Source organism: Bos javanicus, chromosome 28, assembly GCF_032452875.1.
Source record: "Bos javanicus breed banteng chromosome 28, ARS-OSU_banteng_1.0, whole genome shotgun sequence".
NCBI lineage: Eukaryota > Metazoa > Chordata > Mammalia > Artiodactyla > Bovidae > Bos > Bos javanicus.
The window spans coordinates 43,253,992-43,275,131 of record NC_083895.1 but is presented as its reverse complement, the minus strand read 5'-3'; the positions used below and the strand labels follow the sequence as shown (position 1 = coordinate 43,275,131).

The following is a 21,140-nucleotide window of genomic DNA, read 5'->3' as shown; positions in this document are numbered from 1 at the left end:
TATAGAATGTAATAAGTTGTAAAGTCTCTGTTTGTAAGTAAATTCAGTGAGGTACTCAAATCCTAGAAATGAACAATATGACTCTCTGCCTTCCCTGATAGTAAGTTCAAACATGACCATGTTCCTACATTTTCAATGCCTCTTTATCAAAAGACACAGTCATCTGGAACTTGTCTAAACATAGGCTTATATGAACTAAGCCATAGTCATGTATAATTATAATCAAAGAAATTATGTCATGTCTACAGTTTATTAATGAAGGAGTAAGAAAAAAAATTAAGTTTGTGACCATACAGAAAAGCAATTCCTCAGGTCCATGTCTCAGTACTTGGGACAGTGCCCAGAATGGAGCAGGGACTAAACAGAGAGATTTAATCCTAATGACCTGCTGGATGTTGCCTCATTGCCAGATTTCTCTAGAAGCAAGAAAGGGAAAGACCAAAAAATAAACGAACAATAAACTTCACAGAATTTTCTTAGGGGGGGAAAAAGTTTTAATTAATGTATTTAGCACAGTTCTCTTTATAAAACATACTTATTTTAAACCCCGAGCAAAAGCCCTGTCGTTCATTTCCAAAGACAAACCATCTCACTGCTCTTCCTTGAAGTGCCTGCATTTTCTTCCTCTGGTCTCAGAGAAGGGCATGGGATGCGTGCTTCAAGTCGTTGAGATAAAAATCCAGGAGGGAGAAGTCCTGCTGCAGTGGGTAGCTGTTTTCATCTAACACAAAGAGGCTCTGCACCTTCAGGACACAAGGCGCCCCGCTGCCCGCCAGCAAGGCATGGAGCAGGTCCGCGGCGGCCATTCCGTAGGTGACGTCAGAGGGAGGGGCTGCGGAAGAGGAAACGCAGGGCTCTTAGTGCCCCTTCCGGGGGAATGGAAATGCTCACACTTAAAGGGTTCATTGTTTCCCTTGGTTTCTCAAGTCCCAAAGCCACTGTACATATCTCTATCCCTGCTCTTGCTAGCCATAGGTTCCTCTCTAATGATGAGGTGCAATTCCTGCTGTTCTGAAGAGAAAGCACGGGTTCAGACTGATGTTGTTTCCTTTTACGGCACAGCCACCGGCTTCATAAAACAATACAGGGAAGAATTGAGATTCATCTTTTCCTAAATTAAGCTTGAAGCAAAAAGGGTATGTCCACATCAGAAAAGAACTCTTATGTTTATCTAATCTAATATTATCATGGTTATATATACACATACTGTTTGTATAACAGAACCCTGCCTGAGTCAGTTACTTAATGAATACCAAAATCTTTTTAAAATATTTATTTCTTTGTTTGTGCCAGGTCTTAGTTGCGGCAGGCAGGATCTTCGATCTTCACTGCTGGACCTTTAGTCGTGGCTGTGGGACCCTGTGCATTGAGATTGTGGGGTCTTAGCCCCTGGACCACCAGGGCTCTTAAGACCACAAGTCTTCCTGCCCCAAGATACAGATGGTGAGGATGAAGATGGCGGAAAATCTCTCTATCCCTGGGGGAGGGGCAGAAAACCACCTTGGATCAAGACCGTCAGCAGTGCCCTGCTGCTGGGATAGGGGCAGGACCACGCAGAGACACTCAACAGAGACACAAGGCCGAGCTCGGCTGCTACGGCAGGAGGGACAGGGTCTGTTCGAAGGCACCACACCCAAGAACCAGACACACGAAGAACCTGTGTAGGACTACGGCTAGACGAGAATCAAAGAGAATCACTCCTGCCCCTCTCTCTAGGCTGGGATGCAAAAATGACAACCAACAGAGCCTGTGCAACCTGGTGAGGTATACAAATGTAAGAAACTCTCTGAGGCCCGGGTGCAGGGTGAAGGATTAAAGCTGACAGCAGAGCAGGAATATTCGGAGGAAACTCTCTAGAGAACCACTCCCCACTATGAGCACGGATAATGCTAGAAAATTTGAAGCCAGTGATGACCTGAAGGTAACCAGAGCAATGAAAAACTCAAATCCAACTCATGGGCTGGCAAAATTAACTCTACTCTGCTCACCCTCACCCCCATTAAAAGTCGAAGAAAACAGGTGTGCTCACTTTAGATACAAATACTGTTCACCTCAGTCTGTATTGTTCTATATGCAATGTTCAACATTTAAGCAAAAATGAAAGCCAGAAAAACCACTATTAAGAGACAGAGCCATCATTAAATGAGATTAACTCATCTGCTTCGAGAGTCTCAGACTAATGAGGAGAGGGTGGCGTTTGAGCATCTGACAAATGGATCGTCCTCACTTCGTCGTTAGCTACTGACGATCAGCCACTGTTGTACCTATCATCAGAGCTGAAGTTCCTGAACATCCACACGACTGACATCTGCAGTCTTCATATGTTTATATAGTGCTGCACATTCATTTACTTAACTATTAAAAAACTAGGGCACTGGTGTTTTCCCTTACCAATTGGAAAGTTAGAGTAAGAAGAGATTAGGCACCTACTTCTCTCTCTCTTCATGTGCTGAGACAGGTGTAGAGCAAGTCTTACCTTCCAACTTACATAATCTTGTGTTTCTTTTTTTTTTTTCCATTGTATATATGAGAATTTTATTTATTTAAAAATTTTTATTTTATATTGGAGTATAGTCGATTTACAATGCTGTGTTAGTTTCTGGTGTCCAGCAAAGTGATTCAATTACACATATACATGTCTATTCATTTTCAGATTCTTTTCCCACACAGGTTATCATAGAGTATTAAGTAGAGTTCCCTGTGCTATACAGTGGGTCCTCGTTGATTACTTATTTTACGTACAGTAGCCTGTATAGTCTTGTGTTTCACTCAAGCTACATTATCCTTCTGCTTATATACTGACAGGAAAAGAAGTTAATTTAGAGTATAATGTTCCTTCTATTTTAATATACTATCTGTACTCCTGATATGAATGGTTCCACAGAGGACAACCTCTTGATGGCATGTTGATATCTTACCTATTACTCTGTTGAGCCAGTCAGGAGAAATGTTGAGAAGAATCTTCTCTATCAGCTTTGATCCTACATGGATGCAGACCTTGTATTTTCCATCAACTATGGTCATTAAAGCTGGCCTACAAAAGAGTAAACAGCTTAGGACCGTCAAAAAGATTTTCAATTAAAGAAATGTTTAAATGTAATATAATTTCAAAAATCAGTTTTATAAAAAAATATTTAATTTATTTACTTATTTTGGCTGCACTGGGTCACTGTTGCTGTGCAAAGGCTTTCTCTAATCGCAGTGAGTAGGGGCTACTCTCAAGGTGTGGTATGTGGACTTCTCATTGCTATGGCTTCTCTTGTTCTGGGGCACGAACTCTAGTGCATGCTGGCTTCAGTAATTACGACACACAGGCTTAGCTGCCCTGGGACATGGGATCTTCCCAGACCAGGGGCCATTCTGGTGTCCCTTGCATTACAAGGTGGATTCCTAACCACTGGACCACAGGGAAGCCCACAGCACTGGGCTTTCTGCAGAGTTAATTTTAATTCTTAAAACAGCAGTAGGATGTCCTGAAATGCCCTCGAAATGACGGGCTGTTATTTTAAAGACTTTCAAGTAATACATTGATTTTATTTATTTCATATTCATTTTAAATGTTCAGATACTAATATAAGAAGACATAATTTTACCCTATTGTGCAAATTACTTTTAGAGATAAAATAAAGATGATAATCACATATTTCACAATCACAATTTCAAGTTATTTTTTTCCACTGGATTCTTTATCATAAAAAACAAACTGTTTTGCATGTCACTAAATAAAGACAAAGAAGTAGACACAAACCATGACACACTCTAAAGAACAAACAACATGAACAAAATGACATGAATAAAATTATTCTGTGTACTTTTAAAGAAAGGGATATACCCCTTTTAAAAATAAATTATTACAAAATGAACAGAATTTAGAAAGACCTACCAGGATAGGGGAATTCAGCATAACCACTAAACCACGACTACTGATTGTCTCTCTAAAAACTTACTTCCCCCTTTATCGACATGATTCCAGGTCCTTTTATCTTTTTATAATCTTTCCCCAGGGTATCTCACTTCTTCCATTCTCTTTTTTAAATCTTGATGTGCCATGTGGCACACGGGCCTTCAGCTCCCTGACGAGGGGCTGAACCTGCATCCCCTGCATTGGGAGCACAAAGTCTTAACCACTGAACCTCCGGGGGAGTCCCTCTTCCTCCATTCTTTATTTCAGCAAATACGTGCGCAAAATCTGGTACTATCCAGTGTATACACTGGGTACACACTAGTGAATAAGAGAGATCTGCTTGCTTCACTCAAGGAACTTCAGAGTTTAGTGGTATAGAAAGACAATTAAGGTTTTCAATAATGGTGGCAAGATGCTCCGGTGGGGATAGAATAGGCTTTTCAACCAACGGTACAGGGACAACTGAATAAAAGAATGAAGCTGGACTCCTTCCTTATACCACATATAGAAATTAACTCAAAACAGATCATGAATCTATATGTAAGAGCTAACTATAAAATTCTTGGAAGAAAAAATAGGAGTAAACCTCCATGATACTGGCTTAGGAAGGACACTTTTCTTAGATATGATACCAAAAGCACATGCAACAAAAAAGAGACACAGATAATAATAAAAAGTGACCGCAAGGACATGGAGAACCTGCAATCCTCATTCACTTCTGGTAAAACTAAAATTGTGCAGCAGCTTCGGAAAACAGTTTGGCAGTTCCTAAAAAGGAGTAAAAAGCTACCACATCAACCTAGCAATTCTACTCCTGAGTACATGCCCAGGAGAAATGAAAACATGGCCACAAAAAAGTTGTACATGAATGTTTGGAGCAGTATTATTTATAATAGCCAAAAAGTAGGTACAATCCAAATGTTCATCAATTGATGAATGGATAGATAAAATGCGGCATATCCATATTGTTGTTGGTTAGTCGTCAAGTTGTATCCAACTCTTTTGTGACCCCAAGGACTAAGCCCATCAGGCTCCTCTATCCATGAGATTTCCCAAGCAAGAATCCTGGAGTGGGTTGCCATTTCCTTCTCCATGGATCTTCCCAACCCAGGGATCAAACGTGCATCTCCTGTACTGGCACGCAGGGGTGCCCATATTATCTGGCAATAAAACAAAATAAAGTACTTGATATATGCTACAATATGGATGAACCTTGAAACAGGTTAAAAAAAAAAAGAAGCCAGTCATAAAAGACTGCACACTGTATGATTATTTATCTGAAATGTCCAAAGTAAGTTCCTCTACAGAGCCAGAAGTTCGACTAGTGGGTGCTGTAGGTTGGTGGGAAGGAAGAATGAGAAGTGGCTACTTTGGGGGTGGGAGAGGTGAAGGTGATCCAAAATAGATTGTGGTAACAGCTGCACAAGCCTGTGAATATACTAAAGCCTTGGAATTTCACATTTTAGATGGGTTGATTTGATGGACTGTGAATTGTATCTCCATAACGAGGTTTTTCAGAAGACTATGCAAGTAAATGACTCCAGGTGCACACACAGAGCACTTCAACAGAGAACAAAGGAGGCGACTAAAAAAAAGTCTCTCTGATGAAGGGCCCTCAACTAAGACACGAATGGGTCAGCCTTGTGGGGTCAGGCAGGGGGAGAAGCAGGCGAGAACGCCCTAAGGAGGAAAAAGTCAGATGCTAAAAACCTTACAGAAGGCCTGGACCAACCCAGAGATCAAGGCGAGGAGTGTGGCAGACGAGTGTGCTGGGAAATGCAGAGTGCGACAGGAAATTCTGGAAAGGTTCTAAAGGAATGCAGTGGTTACTCTGTTGGCTGTGGAGAATGGACTTGGTGGAGACAAAGGGAGGAGGGGACCTTGCATCTGAATCCAATCTTCTTTTCAGACTAGCAACTTTCAAAGTAAGAGCAAAGTTCATTTACTTGTTCATAACAAACATAAATATATGTAAAGAGAAATAAGGCTAATGGATTATGCTTCTATAAATTTTCTTATTTGAAGTATTCCATGATAACATGCTGAACATATCTGTATTTGGTTTTTAGATATTGCAGTATTTAGAAATAGAAAAGAGCATAAAACACTGATTGCTAATCTGCTATCCTTAATGTTTAGTGTGAAGATAAGAAAACTGAGGTGCAGGAAAGTTAAGCATCTTACTAGCTTCTACAACTCAGGGGTTAGATCATATAATTAATTTTAACCTTTAAATTCCAATAATGTGTTAAGATGGGGAAATGAGTTTCTTATGAGCCATTTAGAACTTGGTTAAAAATTAAACCAAGTAAAAGGTTTTTTTAGTGTATCTGCTTAAAAACAATAAAGTCTCCCAATTACTGCTTTTTTAAAAATTCCTGTTACGATTACTGGGCAATTTTTGCTTTCATAAATAGCCATTTTTCCATCACTCAGGAGGAAAAAATTTATTCTCTTGGATTAGCTCCAGTTATTTTTCATCAGAAACACTTGATACATGTAACTTTTTGGTCATTTCTAGTCCCATATAATAAACATTTCCCATCTAGCTGGCCTGCTTAGTTGCCTTACCTGTAGTATATTTTCTTCATAGTAAATGGCAAGCAGCTAAAACATTGTTTGTAGATCTTGTTCTCATCTGTTTGTAGTTCCAATCCACATTTCGCACAGCCAGTGTATATAATATTGGGCAGAGAAGAAAAAATACTCTTCAGAGAACTGCGAGCATTTAGAGCTATTTTCTGAACTGCTGTAATGGGAAACACTAGCTCTAAAATCTGGGCTTTGACTAGAATCACTCCTGTAAAAGATAAGCAAAAAGAAATACCATAAATTAGGAGGCCAAAACCATAACTTTAATTTACAAACATGGTTAAGTGTACAGTCGATTCACAGTTACTTATAGTAAAGGACACTAAGGCCTTGTTGGTCTTCTCTCCTCTTCTGCTAGACAGTCTTGCTCACTATGGCTTCCGCATTTACTCCAAAGTGTAAGGGGTCATCTGCCTACAACTAAGAGTAAAGATTTATTTGGCCAACTTGGTTGAAAAGATGGATGTCTGTACCAGGGAGGGCCCCAGAGGACCCTGCTCAGTTTCACTACCAGGGACTGTGTGCTGGGCTGTCCTTCGTCACTCAGTCCTGTCCGACTCTTTGCAACCCCATGGATTGTAACCCGCCAGGCTCCTCTGTCCATGGGGATGCTCTAGGCAAGAACTCTCATGCCATGCCCTCCTCCAGGGGATCTTCTCAACCCGAGATTGAACCCAGGTCTCCCACATTGCAGGTGGATTCTTTACCACCTGAGCCACCAGTAAAGCCCAAGAATACTGAAGTAAGGGTAGCTCATCCCTTCTTATTGGATCTTCCCGACCCAGGAATTGAACTAGGGTCTCCTGCATTGCAGGCAGATTCTTTACCAGCTGAGCTACCAGGGAAGCCCACCAGGGACTGACTATAACAGCACAAGTTTTCTGTATAGTTTCCCAATGGGGAGTACCTCTCCAGGGCGTGCAAGAATACTCCCAATTCCCAGCCTCATGCCCCAAATGAAGTGAGGATATATCCTTTGTGCTATTAATCATCAAAACTATAGCCACCTAATTTATCATTGTCTATAAATGGGAACCCACTCCAGGGTTCTTGCTTGGAGAATCCCAGGGATGGCGGAGCCTGGTGGGCTGCCGTCTGTGGGATCGCACAGAGTCGGACACGACTGAAGCAACTTAGCAGCAACAGCAGCATATGTTGTTTGTTTTTATCGTTATATCTAATTCTAGGCCTCTAACCCCAGCAAGTAGATGTTTACGTAAAAGATATGTAACGGGAATTTCCTGGTCCTGTGGTTAAGACTTTGCCTTGCTTGGAGGAGGGTGCAGGTTTCATCCCTGGTTAAGGAGCTAGGATCCCATATGCCTTGTGGCCGAAAAACCAAAGCAGTGTTGTAACAAATTCATTGATGGGGAGCATGTGTATATCTGAAATTAAAATTTATTAAAAAAAAAAAAAAAGACTTTAAAAAAAAAGAAGATTGTTAAAAAAAAAAAAAAGAGTTGACTCTTCTGTGACAGCAGCATAGATGCAGCCCCTCTACTGCCTACGGCATTCTTCCTGCAGGGGTCATCTTCGTAAGCCTGTGAGGCTCCAGAGGCGGGCGCAGGAGGGACACAGAAATAGGAAGCAGGTTTAGAAACGTGCACGGCACTGCAACACTACCCAAGGTCTCACCAGTTAGTACAAACCTAGAGTCTTCTGTGGCCACTTACTCCCATTTTTGAAAGTTGTGTCAAATTTTTGTTTGATGATGTAAAAATTGGTAAATTTTTTACTATCTGTGTTTATTTTCCAGAAATATTATTAATTTAAACTAACTGTTAGTATTAAAACAGAGCACGACCCTCTGGGGCCCTCCCAGGCACAAATTCCTTTCTGTCCTCATTCCTTGTTTCTGAGAAATAGGCTTCATTCAGCCTCCTTGACCTTCCGAGTTCCAATTCAGTTACGAATCTGGGAAGGGAGGGAACCGAAGAGGCAGTCAAGAGACAACAGAATACCAGTGGGGCAGGGTCCTTCTCGTGAAATATCTATAACAGTATCTTTGAGTTCTTCTGCAGGAACTAAGGCCCCACCCAGGTGGAGGACGGTAACTTCAGGCTAAAAAGCGCACAAGATTTCTGGAACATTATCCTGTTACTTTACCACCAACCAATCTGAAGAAAGTCACACCCTTTCACACCCCAAATATTGCCCATAAAAACTTCTCCCTGAAAACCATCAGGGACTTGGGAGTTTTTGAGCATGAGTTGCTCATTCTCCTTTCTTGGCCCTTCAATAAACCTTTTTCTGCTCTAAACTCTGACATTTCAGTTCATTAGGCCTCACTGTGTGTCCAGCACATGAACTTACATTTGGTTAAAGTTAATAATAAATGTTTCCATGTAGAAGTGGGTATATGGAGTTCTCTGAGAATAAATCTCTGTAATTCAATTAAAAAGTGGGGTTTCGTTTTTTAATTTTCTGGGCCAGGACTGAGCTCTTAAACCTGTGAAGTCTGACACTAACTTGAAGTAGGCAGCATCAAAATTGAATTGAACTGTACAACACCCATTTGGGGTGCACAGAGTTGGAGAACTGGCTGTTGATGTGGGAAACAGCAGCAAACCATACATTTGATGTCAGAAGTGTTGTGTGTAAAAATAGCTGACACCCGAAACAACTAAAAACCAAACAAAATGTATGAAACAGCAATTCTCAGGACATTAGGTATCAGGCAACAAAGGACAGCGATCCCAAGCGATGAGAAGCAAGACGGAAGCCTAGCAACTGCCCCAGCTTACAGACAAGCGTTTACTGGCTACAGTACAGGAAAGGAGACCCAGGCAGAGCCTGGTGGTTTCCCTGAACTGACAGCAGACACAGCTTGAGTCTGGAAGGCTAATAGGGCTAGAGATATCAGAGTTGGTATTAGACAGGACAAAGGGGAACTCTGGAGAAAACTCTGGATAACTGCAGAGGGTACCCCTCACTTGAAGAATTCAACTGAGTACTGACCAATACATGTAACCAGAGGACAAGAAAAGACCATCCAAAAGTACTGAACAATCCCTGAAGCTTGCACAGAGATAGGAAGAGTGACTTCTCCCACCGCTAGAGTGGAAAATCTCATAATCCATAAGGTATTGGGTAGAGAGCTTAGAAGTTGTACTTACAGGAAAATTCATGGCACTAAACTCCTACATTGGGAAAAAACATGTCAGTTACCTCCATTTCCACCCTAAGAAATGTGAAAAAAAGAAAGAAACCCAAGAAAACAGAAGAAAGGGGGGAAAAAAATCAGAGCAGAAATCAATGGACTAGAAAATAGAAAAATTAATGAAAAAAAAGGTGGTTATATGAGCAGATTAATAAAACTGGTAAAACTCCAGCCAATGATCAGTTAAAAAGAGAGAGAAGGCACAAATTAGCACTATCAGGTAATACTAGTATTACTACAAATTCTACATATATTAAAAGAGATAGTAAGAAAATATTATAACTTTATGCCAACAAACTTTTGTTGTTGTTGTGCCAACAACCTAGATGAAATGAACAAATTTCTTGAAATACCAACTATCAAAGCACACTTAAGAAGAAACAAGTAACTGGAATAGCCCTATATCTATTAAAGAAATTGAATTTGTAGTTAAAACCTTCCAATAAAGAAAACTTCAGGCCCAGATAGGTCTGAAGGAGTTCTACCGAACATGTATGGAAGAAATTAATCTAATTCCAAATAAACTCTTCTGGAAAATTGAAGAGGCTCCTCCGTCCATGGAATACTCCAGGCAAGAATACTGGAGTGGGTTGCCATTTCCTTCTCCAGGGGGTCTTCCCGACCCAGGGATTGAACCCAGGTCTGTCACGTTGCAGGCAGACGCTTTAACCTCTGAGCCACCAGGGAAGGGATGACTGAAGAGGAAACACTACACATCAACTCTTCTATGGGCATTGCTCTAACACCAAAACCAGAAAATGATACAAGAAAACTGCAGACAAATATCCACCATGATACAGACATAAAAATTCCTATTAACAGATATTAGCAGTAATTCTCTCGGCTTCCCAAGTGTCTCAGTGGTAAAGAATATGACTGCCAATGCAGCAGACACAGGTTTGATCCCTGGAGAAGGAAGTGGCAACCCACTCCAGTATTCTTGCCTGGGAAATCCCATGGACAGAGGAGCCTGGTGGGCTACAGTCCAGGAGTTGCAAAGAGTGGGACATGACTTAGTGACTAAACAACAACAAGAACAACAAAAAGCAAGACTTCCCTGGCGGTCCAGTGATTAGAACCCAGCACTTTCACTCCTGGGGCACAGGCTCAGTCCTGGTCAGGGAACTACCCTATAAGCTGGATGCAGAAAGAAAAAAAAAAGTTTTTTTAAAGCTTTTTCTGATGTGGATTATTTTTAAAGTGTTTATTAAATTTGTTACAATATTGCTTCTGGTTTGCGTCTTGTTTCTTTGGCCTCAAAGCATGTGGAATTTTAGCTCTCTGACCAGGGACTGAACACAAACTCCCTGCCTTAGAAAGGTGACGTCTTAACCACTGGACCACCAGGTGAGTCCCCAAAAAGAAGAATTTTTACCCAGCATATAAAGAACTCTCAAAACTCAATAAAACAATGAAGCCAACTTTTTCTTGGTAAGCAAAAGATTTCAATTGACACTTCATTAAAGAAGATATATAGGTGGCAATTAAGTACATAAAAGATGTTCAATATCACCAGCCAATAAGTAAACGCAAGCTGAGATTATGATGACCCATTACTACACATCTATTAGAATGAACAAAATTAAGAAGAATGTCCATACCAAAACCTGAGGTGGGTGTGGAAAAAACAGAGCTCATACACTGTTGGTGGAAATGTAATATGGGACAATTGTTTTGGGAAACAGGCAGTTTCTTTATTTCTATTTTTCTGGCAGTTTCTTTAACAGTTAAACGTAAGCCTGCCATATAATCCAGCTATTGATTCAATTCTTGGGTATTCACTCATGAGAAAAGAAAGACTATGAATAACGCCTTGTACTTGAATGTTTATGGAAACTTTATAATAGCCAAGAACTGGAAACAACCCAGATGTACATCCAGAACTGAACAAATAAACAAAGCATGGTGTATTTGTATAACAGGATAAAGAATGGTTTACTGATACACACAACCACATGGATACATCTCAAAGAAACTAATACCTCTCCAAGAACTGGCTACGTTAGAGATGCCAAACAAATGATTCCATATATATAAAAGCGCAGAAAATTCAAACTAATCTCTAGTGACAGAGAGCAGATTGACTCCCTGGAAGGGTCGGGGGCAGGGATGAGGGATGGAAAGAGATACAAAGAGGCGGGTGATGATTTCATGACTGTGGTGTTGCTTTCATGGGTTCATGTCCATACTTACCCATGTGAATGTACACACTTTATTAAATAAGGGTAACTGCCTATATGAAAATTATATCCCAAAAATCTTGTTTAAAAAAATTTTTTTAATCTAACATTCTGAACCAATTTGAAAAGCATCAACTGAAATGTCCTATTAACTGCACAGGACCCAACTCTTACATTTCTGTGGACGAGCCAGAAGAGGGCAGAGCATGCTAGCAAAAAACCCCAAGAAATAGAGTTGAGAATCTTAGCATGTGATATCTTAGGAGCTTCAACCTAATTTATTTGGGATCAGATTATTTTCATTAGAAAAACTGTAAAAATAATCTTATTTCACTTAAAACAATTCTAGCATTTAATGAAATCTAAAGCTATCTGTAATAATTCAGAAGATTATTTATGCAAATTGGAGAATAAAGCTAAAATTCACTGTCAAGATCCAAATTTCCTGAGCTATTTGTAATAACTCAACCTATAAAATCACCAAAAACAGTAATTTTTTTCAAAAACAGTAATCTTATACAAATTCTGAGGAAATTTTTTCACCAAATTTTTCTTCATTAAAAAATTTAAATTATATAACAATAAACCTGCAGATACATCTCATTTTTTTTGACCTTTATTTTCCCTCTAAATTTATTTGCTATAATAGCCATTGGAAAGCTTTCTATTAGTTTCCAAAACTGATAATCACTGACATTTACTCATTATTGGCATTTAGCAACCCTAACTATAGCTTTAAATGCTGTTTAATTTATAATGCCATCAACCAGGAGTTAGCATCTTTTATCATCATTTCCGTAGTTAAGAAGCCAGTGCAATTTAGTGGAAAGTATTGGTATTTCCCACTAAAATTGTAGCAATTTATCTAGTTATTTATTTTTGCTATTTTACTCTCTTTATTTCAAAGTGTATAGCATACTAAACCTAAAACATACTCCTTCTACTACTTCACTCAAAAGAAATTAATTATATTTTGCTCATGGAAATTGTGTGAGTATGTATATAAATTCATCAGGCATCCTTCCATGTGGTATGCTTGAGAGAATGAAATTTACACACACACACACACACACACACACATTCAAGTTCAGGAAGTGTGTTGTTACAATACCGGGTCTTAGTTGTGGTATGTGGCATCTAGTTCCCTGAGGAGGGATCAAACCCAGGCCCACTACATTGGAAGCATGGAGTCTTAGCCACTGAACCACCAGGAAATTCCTCAATGTTAATTTTTAACAATCATGTATAGATGATAGCTTAGTAACTTGATAAAATATTTATCTCAACAGTGATTCTGATTAGAGTTGCTATCTATTTCTGGCTTATTAAATGATAAGCTACTTATAACTGTATGCAAAAAATATTTTTAAGTAACCCTTAATAATTACAAATTAATCTCAAAGGATTATAGGCAGAAAGTCAGGAAGAGGTTAGTAGCTGCTTCAGCTACTTACAGAGATCTCTATTTCACTTTTACATCAGTTATACATGTTTCCTACGAACGGCAGCTTCCTTGGTTATATTAAAACCAGCAATGTCTTTTATAAATAAGATCTTACCTGAACGCTTTTCCTCTAGGTGTGTTGCTAAATCTGACATCTTCACAAAGGAGGGTGTGTTTTTTTGAAATTTTGCTTTAAATGTAATTGCCCTTCTATCATCATCAAACAGGCACTCACAGGATGACCATGGTGTTGTATGCAATTCTAGGTTCTCTAGGATGCAATTGCGCTGAACAAAAAGATACTTAAATTCCCAAATATAACCTTAAACAAAACAAAAACAAAAAGTTACCAAAAGGAAATTATCTAGGATCAAAACCAGATTAAACAGACTGACCTGATTAAATCAGTTAAATACAACTTTTATCTCATTAAGGAATTTGGATATAAAGAGGCAAAATATGAATGTTGTGTTAAGGCAATAACAATGGTAGAGATAATTTTTACAAAATTTTTTCTAAAGATTACTTGGTCTCCTAAACAGTCATAATTTATCATAACCAACTGTTTATTCAGAATAGCAAACTCTCATTCTGATTATCTACAGGAAAGTTTTTTTTTAAATAATGACATAGAAATGGACACATGTCTACCATAATCAATATTACTCAATGATTTTTCAATACCTTAGTTTTCTTATTTAGCTAATTTTTTTGGAACAACAAAACATTTAGATTCAGTTGCTCCTATTTTTAATTATTTTAGTAATAATTCTGAACCACAGTAGCACAGACTTTCTTGCTCAACAATCAGACTGCGCTGTGCTGTGCTTAGTCACTCAGTCGTGTCCGACTCTTTGTGACTCCATGGACTGTAGCCCACCAGGCTCTTCTGTCCATGGGGATTCTCCAGGCAAGAATACTGCAGTGGGTTGCCATGCACTTCTCCAGGAACAATCTGACTATATATTAATAAATTCAACTTTAAAACTATATTAAAACAAAAAAAGTTTCTTAGTACAAAGTCTTCTAATGACAAGTGTCTTTTTATTTTCCCACATACTTCAGTCTATAAATCTAAATCACACATCTCATCCACCTCCTCAGTCTCTCTGGACAGCTATTTTTTTGTGGGAAATTTTAAAACAAGTCAGTAAATCTGTATAGACAGAGCATCGTTAGAAAGAGCTAAAGCATATGTATTCCAAGTTGTTGCTTAAAACCAATCACTATTTTAAAACAATTTTCTTGTCTTATTATAGAATACATACTTAGAAATCACAGGTGAGATAAGTAAAGAAATAAATGGCAGCTACAGTCAACACCTCAAAATAAATACAGTTACTATTTTAGTGTCCATGCAGTTGTTCTCAATTTGTTTGATTTTTACTTACTCTGTCAAATGTATATTTTATGTCATTAAGTATTATTCTGCATTATTTTAAAATACTACATAATATGTCATTGCACAGGTATACCAAAATCTTAAAAATTATTAGCACAATCCTCTCTTTGGGGACATGTTTCTTATTTTTCACTATTATAAATTTAGTACTATGGTAAAATATTTTTAGCTACATCTTTATGCATAGTCATGATAACTTCCTATGAAGTGTCAGTATTAGGCCAAAGGTATCCCAAATTCAGGCTTTCATATGCACTGTCAATTGTCCTCAAGAAAGGTTGTTCCCCTGAAACTAATAAACAACCAGGTTGTTCCTTGGTGGCTCAGATGGTAAAGAATCTGCCTGCAATGTGGAAGACCTAGATTCCATCTCTTGGTTGGGAAGATCCCCTGGAGGTGGGCATGGCAACCCACTCCAGTATTCTTGCCTGGAGAATCTCAAGGACAGAGGAGCCTGGCGGGAGGTCCATGGGGTTGAAAGAGTTGGACAGGACTGAGCGACTAAGCACACACACACACGTCAATTATACTTCAATCAGAAAAAGAGAAAAAAAAGGGTTGCCGGTCTGTATCTTCTATAATCTACGAGAGTAGTTATTTCCCCATATCTTTTCTACTGATTCTTTAGGACAAAAATCAGTTATCATTATTATTTTATTTGTCTGCCTTCCATTGCTAGTAAGAATAATTTTTTTCATACATTTATTGGCCACTTTAATCTCTTCTTTGAGGACCTGCCTGTTCACATCTATTGCTCATTTATTCTCACAAGGATTTGACTTTAGATTATGCTATTATTTTCTGAAAAAATACAATTTTTTTTCTGATTTTTCACTAGCATTTTAATTCTGCATATGGTGATTTTCATGTATGGCAGTTTTTGTTACAGCATTTTATTTAACCTACTAATCTTTGGGTTCCAAATAAGTTCACTTATATTTTCTCCTAGTACTTACTGTTCCTTTTAAAAGTATTTGAATTTGTAATACATCCAGCATTTATTCTGGCACAAATATGAAGCATAAGTTTAATTCTTATTTCTTCTCAAATTGTTAGATAGATATTTCAAATATATCTACCAATTTAAAAAAATTTGCTTTAATTTTTAAATTATAAAATAAAATATACTTTTTATAAAATATTTAGACAGTAAAAGAAAAGTAATAGGCAAAGTAAGATTGTCTGTATTTCAGTAAAATGGATAATGGGTACTTTAGTTCATTGTGTTATTCTGTCTATATGTTTGAAGTTTCTTTATACTAAAAGGTTTAAAAAATAAATGCAAATTCCATACATGAAATTCAAACTAAAAATATAAAAAAATAAAAACCACATAATACTACTAGAGATGTCTAGCATTTAGTATCTGTATTTCCAGATTTTTAAAGTGTATATACTTATATATCCACTTTTATTAAAATGGGATCCTATTATACATGAAGTTTTTTTTTTCAATAATACAACTATTTTATTAAACATATGAACGTACTGATTTTGTACAATACGCATTTCTTTCTTTCCTCTGCCACAGGAAGCCAGCGCTCTAGAACCCCATGTTTATAAAAACACACTTTGGCAGCTACTATGACAAGGTGAAAAAAGTGCAATTCCGAAAGTGACAACACATAACCGAAGTGGGGAACAGAAAAGGCAGAGGGGAGTGGGCCCAGCGCTGCTCATCTTCTCTCAAGAGGAAACAATTTAAGAACAGAAACTCTTGAGCATTATTTAAGCAGTACTGCCCAGCTCTCTTGGTAGCATCTCTGTTTCAATTCCATTTATCTTGATGTTGTAACTAACTAATCTGTTACTTCTTTAAGAAATTCTGCCCTGGTCTATATCCTTTTCAGTGGCCCATATCCCTTTGAGTTTCAAAAACACAGAAGTCGCTCAGTCCTGTCTGACTCTTTGCGACCCCATGGATTGTAGCCCACCAGGCTCCTCGGTCCATGGGATTTTCCAGGCATGAATACTGGAGTGGGTTGCCGTTTCCTTCTCCATACATGAAGTTTTATAATCTACTTTTTTAAACTAAATATTATATCTATACATCTATCCAGGCTAGTGAACATACATATCTTAGATAGTGAATATATTGGTGTGTCTACCAGACCACAAATGACCCCCTTAACTATTCCCTCACCCACTGAAATAAGCTTACATACTCCAACTCGTACTTTTTTTTACCTTTTAGTACAGCATGAGGGACCTTAGTTCCCATGCCTCCTGCAGTGGAAGTGCAGAGAGTCCTAACCACTGGACCGCCAGGGCATCCCCCAACTGGTACTTTTTGACCCTGTGCTACAGCCCACAGTTGACTGAATCAAATTCAAACTAGGCAATCAGATTCTCTTTACTGGGAATTTAGAAACAGGACTGGTTTCTTAAAATGAAAAGTAAAACAGGAGCTACAGAGTAACAATGTGCTATCCATAATGTTGAGAAGCAGAGAAAGTCTAGAGAAAGTCTCTACTAAGAAAATAAAGCAAATTCATGGAGATGTTGCCTGGGCCCAGAAAGCTTTTCTGTTCCTAGTTCCAAGTCCCCCTGAAACCCATCACTCTTGCCCTATTTACTAGGAGATACTCCTGTACACTTCCAATATATCCATCCCCCTTAATCGTTTAAGTTAACCATGATGGAGTTCCAGTGTGAAATTTGAGCCTTCAGTGCCCAAGTTTAAAAACAGTTTCTTAGCACAGCCAATGGACTGTGCAACCTTCATGTGCAAGCATTTGTACCTTTGTGAGTTTTTTCTTATCATTTGAAACAAGCTATTTCCTCCTCGAACTTGCGTCTTTATTCCTTAAAGACAGTGGGAATTTTAAATGGCTGCCTGATCTATATTTTATTCTTCAATCATTTATAAAGAAAGTATCTACTGGTGCCGGCAGTTCTGTGTGATGAGGACACAATGGTGAACAGGCTAATCAGGGTGCTTTTAGTCACAAACTTGACAACCTACCGAGAAAAGTAGTTAATTATCAAGCACGCAAATCAGCTGGATCATCTGTCTGTGTTGGGTGGCACAAGTGCAATGCAAAGAGTGACATGATACAGAGAGATTTTGTATATTCATGTGGGAGGCCTCTCTGGGGAAATGAGATTGGACAGCCATCTGTGGGAGAGCTGGAGGAAGAAGCACTCTAGGCAGGGGAAATGCATAAATTCAAGGTCCCAAAGCAGGAAAAAGTTTGGCGTGTTCAAGAAACAGAAAGGAGTCGAATGCGGGTTAAGCTAGTGAGTCTGAGGGAGACTGAGCAGTACCAAGATAGTTTGTGATACAATTCTATACTTCAATCATGAATTAAGGGTGCGAAGGAATACCAACCTCCATCAGATATAACTGTGATTTTCCACGAAGCATAGTCACAAACGTTGGGATCATTTGTATTATTCTGTGCTTAATCAGTAATGTCATGAGTGTACTTTATTGTAATGTTATGTTTTTTTAAATATTAGACTTCTATTAGATTTCAGGAGAATATTGCATTCGAAAGGCACTTAGTTCTGAATAGCTTATATTATGCATACCGAATTATTACCAAGAAGTGTAGTTTATGTCCCCAGCCCACCCTCATTAGGACTTTCACTGTGACCAGTGCTTGCTGCATGTCAGGCATACCAAATTCTTACTAGCTAAACATATTTCAAAAAACCTGGGAATTAATTTCTTATTATTTTTCTCCAAAACATCAACTCTTTTGTCTCTAGTATTCAGTAATTACTGCTTGACAATCACTTCTAATTATATCACCTAAATGTGAGTTTGTTACCCTCGGAAACAAGGAAAACGAGGGCCCAGTACAGACAGAATAATACAGAGAATGCCTCAAGAAATACTAGATGAATAGACAGAATACTAACAATTTGTGAAAGGAGAACCACTTACTTAAATGACTCTTCAAAATTAGATCTTGAGGTATTAAGGCAGATATTAAAGCTTGAAATATAAATAAATATGCTGAAGAAATGAACAAAGAAACTATACTTTAATTCATGGATTTATAAATTTTCAACATTAACCTAAATATCAAAGAATTATCTGGAGAAAATATACTTCCTCTTCTATTGACCGAATAACCATCAGCTTTTAAGGGATATTCGTATTAAGCATGGAGCATGCCTTGCTGCAGCTCCACTATAATTGGAATGCCACCTTTGATCTACATTCTGCTCAGCATGCAGCACACTCATGTTCCCGACCATGACACAGTGTTCAGTGATGATGGTTTGTGTATCACTGACACATGTTTTTCAGATTTCTCAACCAAACAAATATTTGCCACTGTTTGATCTTAACATGAAAGCCAAATTTCAGACTTATCTCAATTCCTAGTTATGGGCTATTAATGATTAAAAGAGGTAATGTGATAGATCCTATCTTTAGATAACTATTTTGAAATAGAAGTTTGCAAGACACATTAACTCTTTCAGGTAAAAAAAGAATGGATCACATACCTAATCAACCTCTGAATTAATTTAACAGAGTAAAATAACTCAGAAGTCACTAATTAAACTGTCTCTGATTGTTATAACTAAAGGATCTAATATCAAAATGAAGATGTTACACTATGTTATTGAAACATCAATTCAGTTCAGTCACTCAGTCGTGTCTTTGTGACCCCATGGACTGCAGCACGCCAGGCCTCCCTGTCCATCATCAACTCCCAGAGTTGGTGGGAGTTTACTCAGACTCATTTCCATTGAGTCAGTGATGCCATCCAACCATCTCATCCTCTGTTGTCCCCTTCTCCTCCTGCCCAAAATCTTTCCCAGCATCAGGGTCTTTTCAAATGAGTCAGTTCTTCGCATTAGGTGGCCAAAGTATTGGAGTTTCAGCTTCAGCAGCAGTCCTTCCAATGAATATTCAGGACTGATTTCCCTTAGGATGGACTAGTTGGATCTCCTTGCAGTCCAAGGGATTCTCAAGAGTCTTCTCCAGCACCACAGATCAAAAGCGTCAATTCTTTGGCTCTCAGCTTTCTTTATAGTCCAACTCTCACATCCATACATGGCTACTGGGAAAACCATAGCTTTGGCTAGATGGACCTTTGCTGGCAAAGTAATGTCTCTGCTTTTTAATATGCTGTCTAGGTTGGTCATAATTTTTCTTCCAAGGAGCAAGCGTTTTTTAATTTCATGGCTGCAGTCACCATTTGCAGTGATTTTGGAGCCCCCCAAAATAAAGTCTGTCACTGTTTCCACTGTTTCCCCATCTATTTGCCATGAAGTGATGGGACCGGATGCCATGATCTTAGTTTTCTGAATGTTGAGTTTTAAGCCAACTTTCTCATTCTCCTCTTTCATTTTCATCAAGAGGCTCTTTTTAGTTCTTCACTTTCTGCCATAAGGGTGGTATCATCTGCATATCTGAGGTTACTGATATTTCTCCTGGCAATCTTGAGTCCAGCTTGTGTTTCATCCAGCCCAGCATTTCTCATGATGTACTATGCATATAAGTTAAATAACCAGGGTGACAATATACAGCCTTGACGTACTCCTTTCCCTATTTGGAACCAGTCTGTTGTTCCAATTCCATTTAATACCTCATAAATGATTAACTGATGCTCTAAAGAAAAATGTAACCATGGGTCATACTTTAAACATGAACATGCTATGGATGTCTAATAGTCCACACTTTTAAAACAACTGGAATAAAAACCTGGAACATAGTAATTTATTAAACAGTAACACTGTGACTTGAAAGAGTTAATGCAACTCCTCTAACATCTGCCCTATAACCAGAGAGGAGTTTATTTATCAGAGTACCTTGGCTGAATAAAAATTGTAGAAGCATCTCCAGAATTAAATTTTTAAACAACATTATCCAAGGAAGGTAAGATCTTCAATCTTCACTAAAAAGGTAAAGTAGTATACCTGGGAATAAATGAAACCTTTTAATTTGCTGCCATTAATTATAGAGGATTATAGATCGTTGAGTTGTTTACAGGAGGTAAAAAATTGTAACAAGAAATCTACAAAAGAATATTCAATCATGCTCAATTATATTTCAAACGTTGTCTGATCTCCAGAGTCCCTTCATCTTAGGCTCATAAGCATTAATCATTTACTTATCTATAAATAGATTAAATGCTTTTTCGTGTATTTACCTTTTTTCCTTTGAAGTTGAGGGTACCAGGCTGCTCCAGGACCCCATAATACAAGCACATAATGTTGACCTTGGGTCTGTTCCACTGTTAACATAACTTTCCTTTGCTTCTGTCCTCTATAACTGTATAACGCCTCTGGAAAAGGAAAAGAAATATTTAGTTGGCGTTACTCTACTGCATGTGATATCATACTTTACTGTCTAATGATAAATATCTACTGATAACCAGACGGTACACTAAGACAGTCCTGTGCTTAAGTTTCTTTTAATCAAAATACAGTTGATCTACAGTATCACATTAGTTTCAGGCATACAGCACAGTGATATATACACTCTTCTTCAGGTT

At 38.3% G+C, this 21,140-nt stretch overlaps 1 protein-coding gene across 10 annotated transcripts in view; it reads right to left on the bottom strand.

The window, feature by feature from the left end:
- Positions 1-231: 231 nt before the first annotated feature.
- SHLD2 (shieldin complex subunit 2) overlaps positions 232-21,140 on the bottom strand; it is a 114,474-nt gene continuing 93,565 nt past the window's right edge. For 9 of the 10 annotated variants that reach the window (XM_061405572.1, XM_061405571.1, XM_061405569.1 and 6 more), the window contains 5 exons: positions 20,796-20,930; positions 13,396-13,602; positions 6,476-6,704; positions 2,919-3,034; positions 232-832 (listed from right to left, as the gene is read on the bottom strand). In XM_061405572.1, the coding sequence (XP_061261556.1) occupies positions 633-832; positions 2,919-3,034; positions 6,476-6,704; positions 13,396-13,602; positions 20,796-20,930 (887 nt within the window). In that variant the 3' untranslated portion in view covers positions 232-632. Of the gene's footprint in view, positions 833-2,918; positions 3,035-6,475; positions 6,705-8,240; positions 10,794-13,395; positions 13,603-20,795; positions 20,931-21,140 lie in introns of those variants that run through there. The other variant, XM_061405578.1, reaches the window with a different exon arrangement.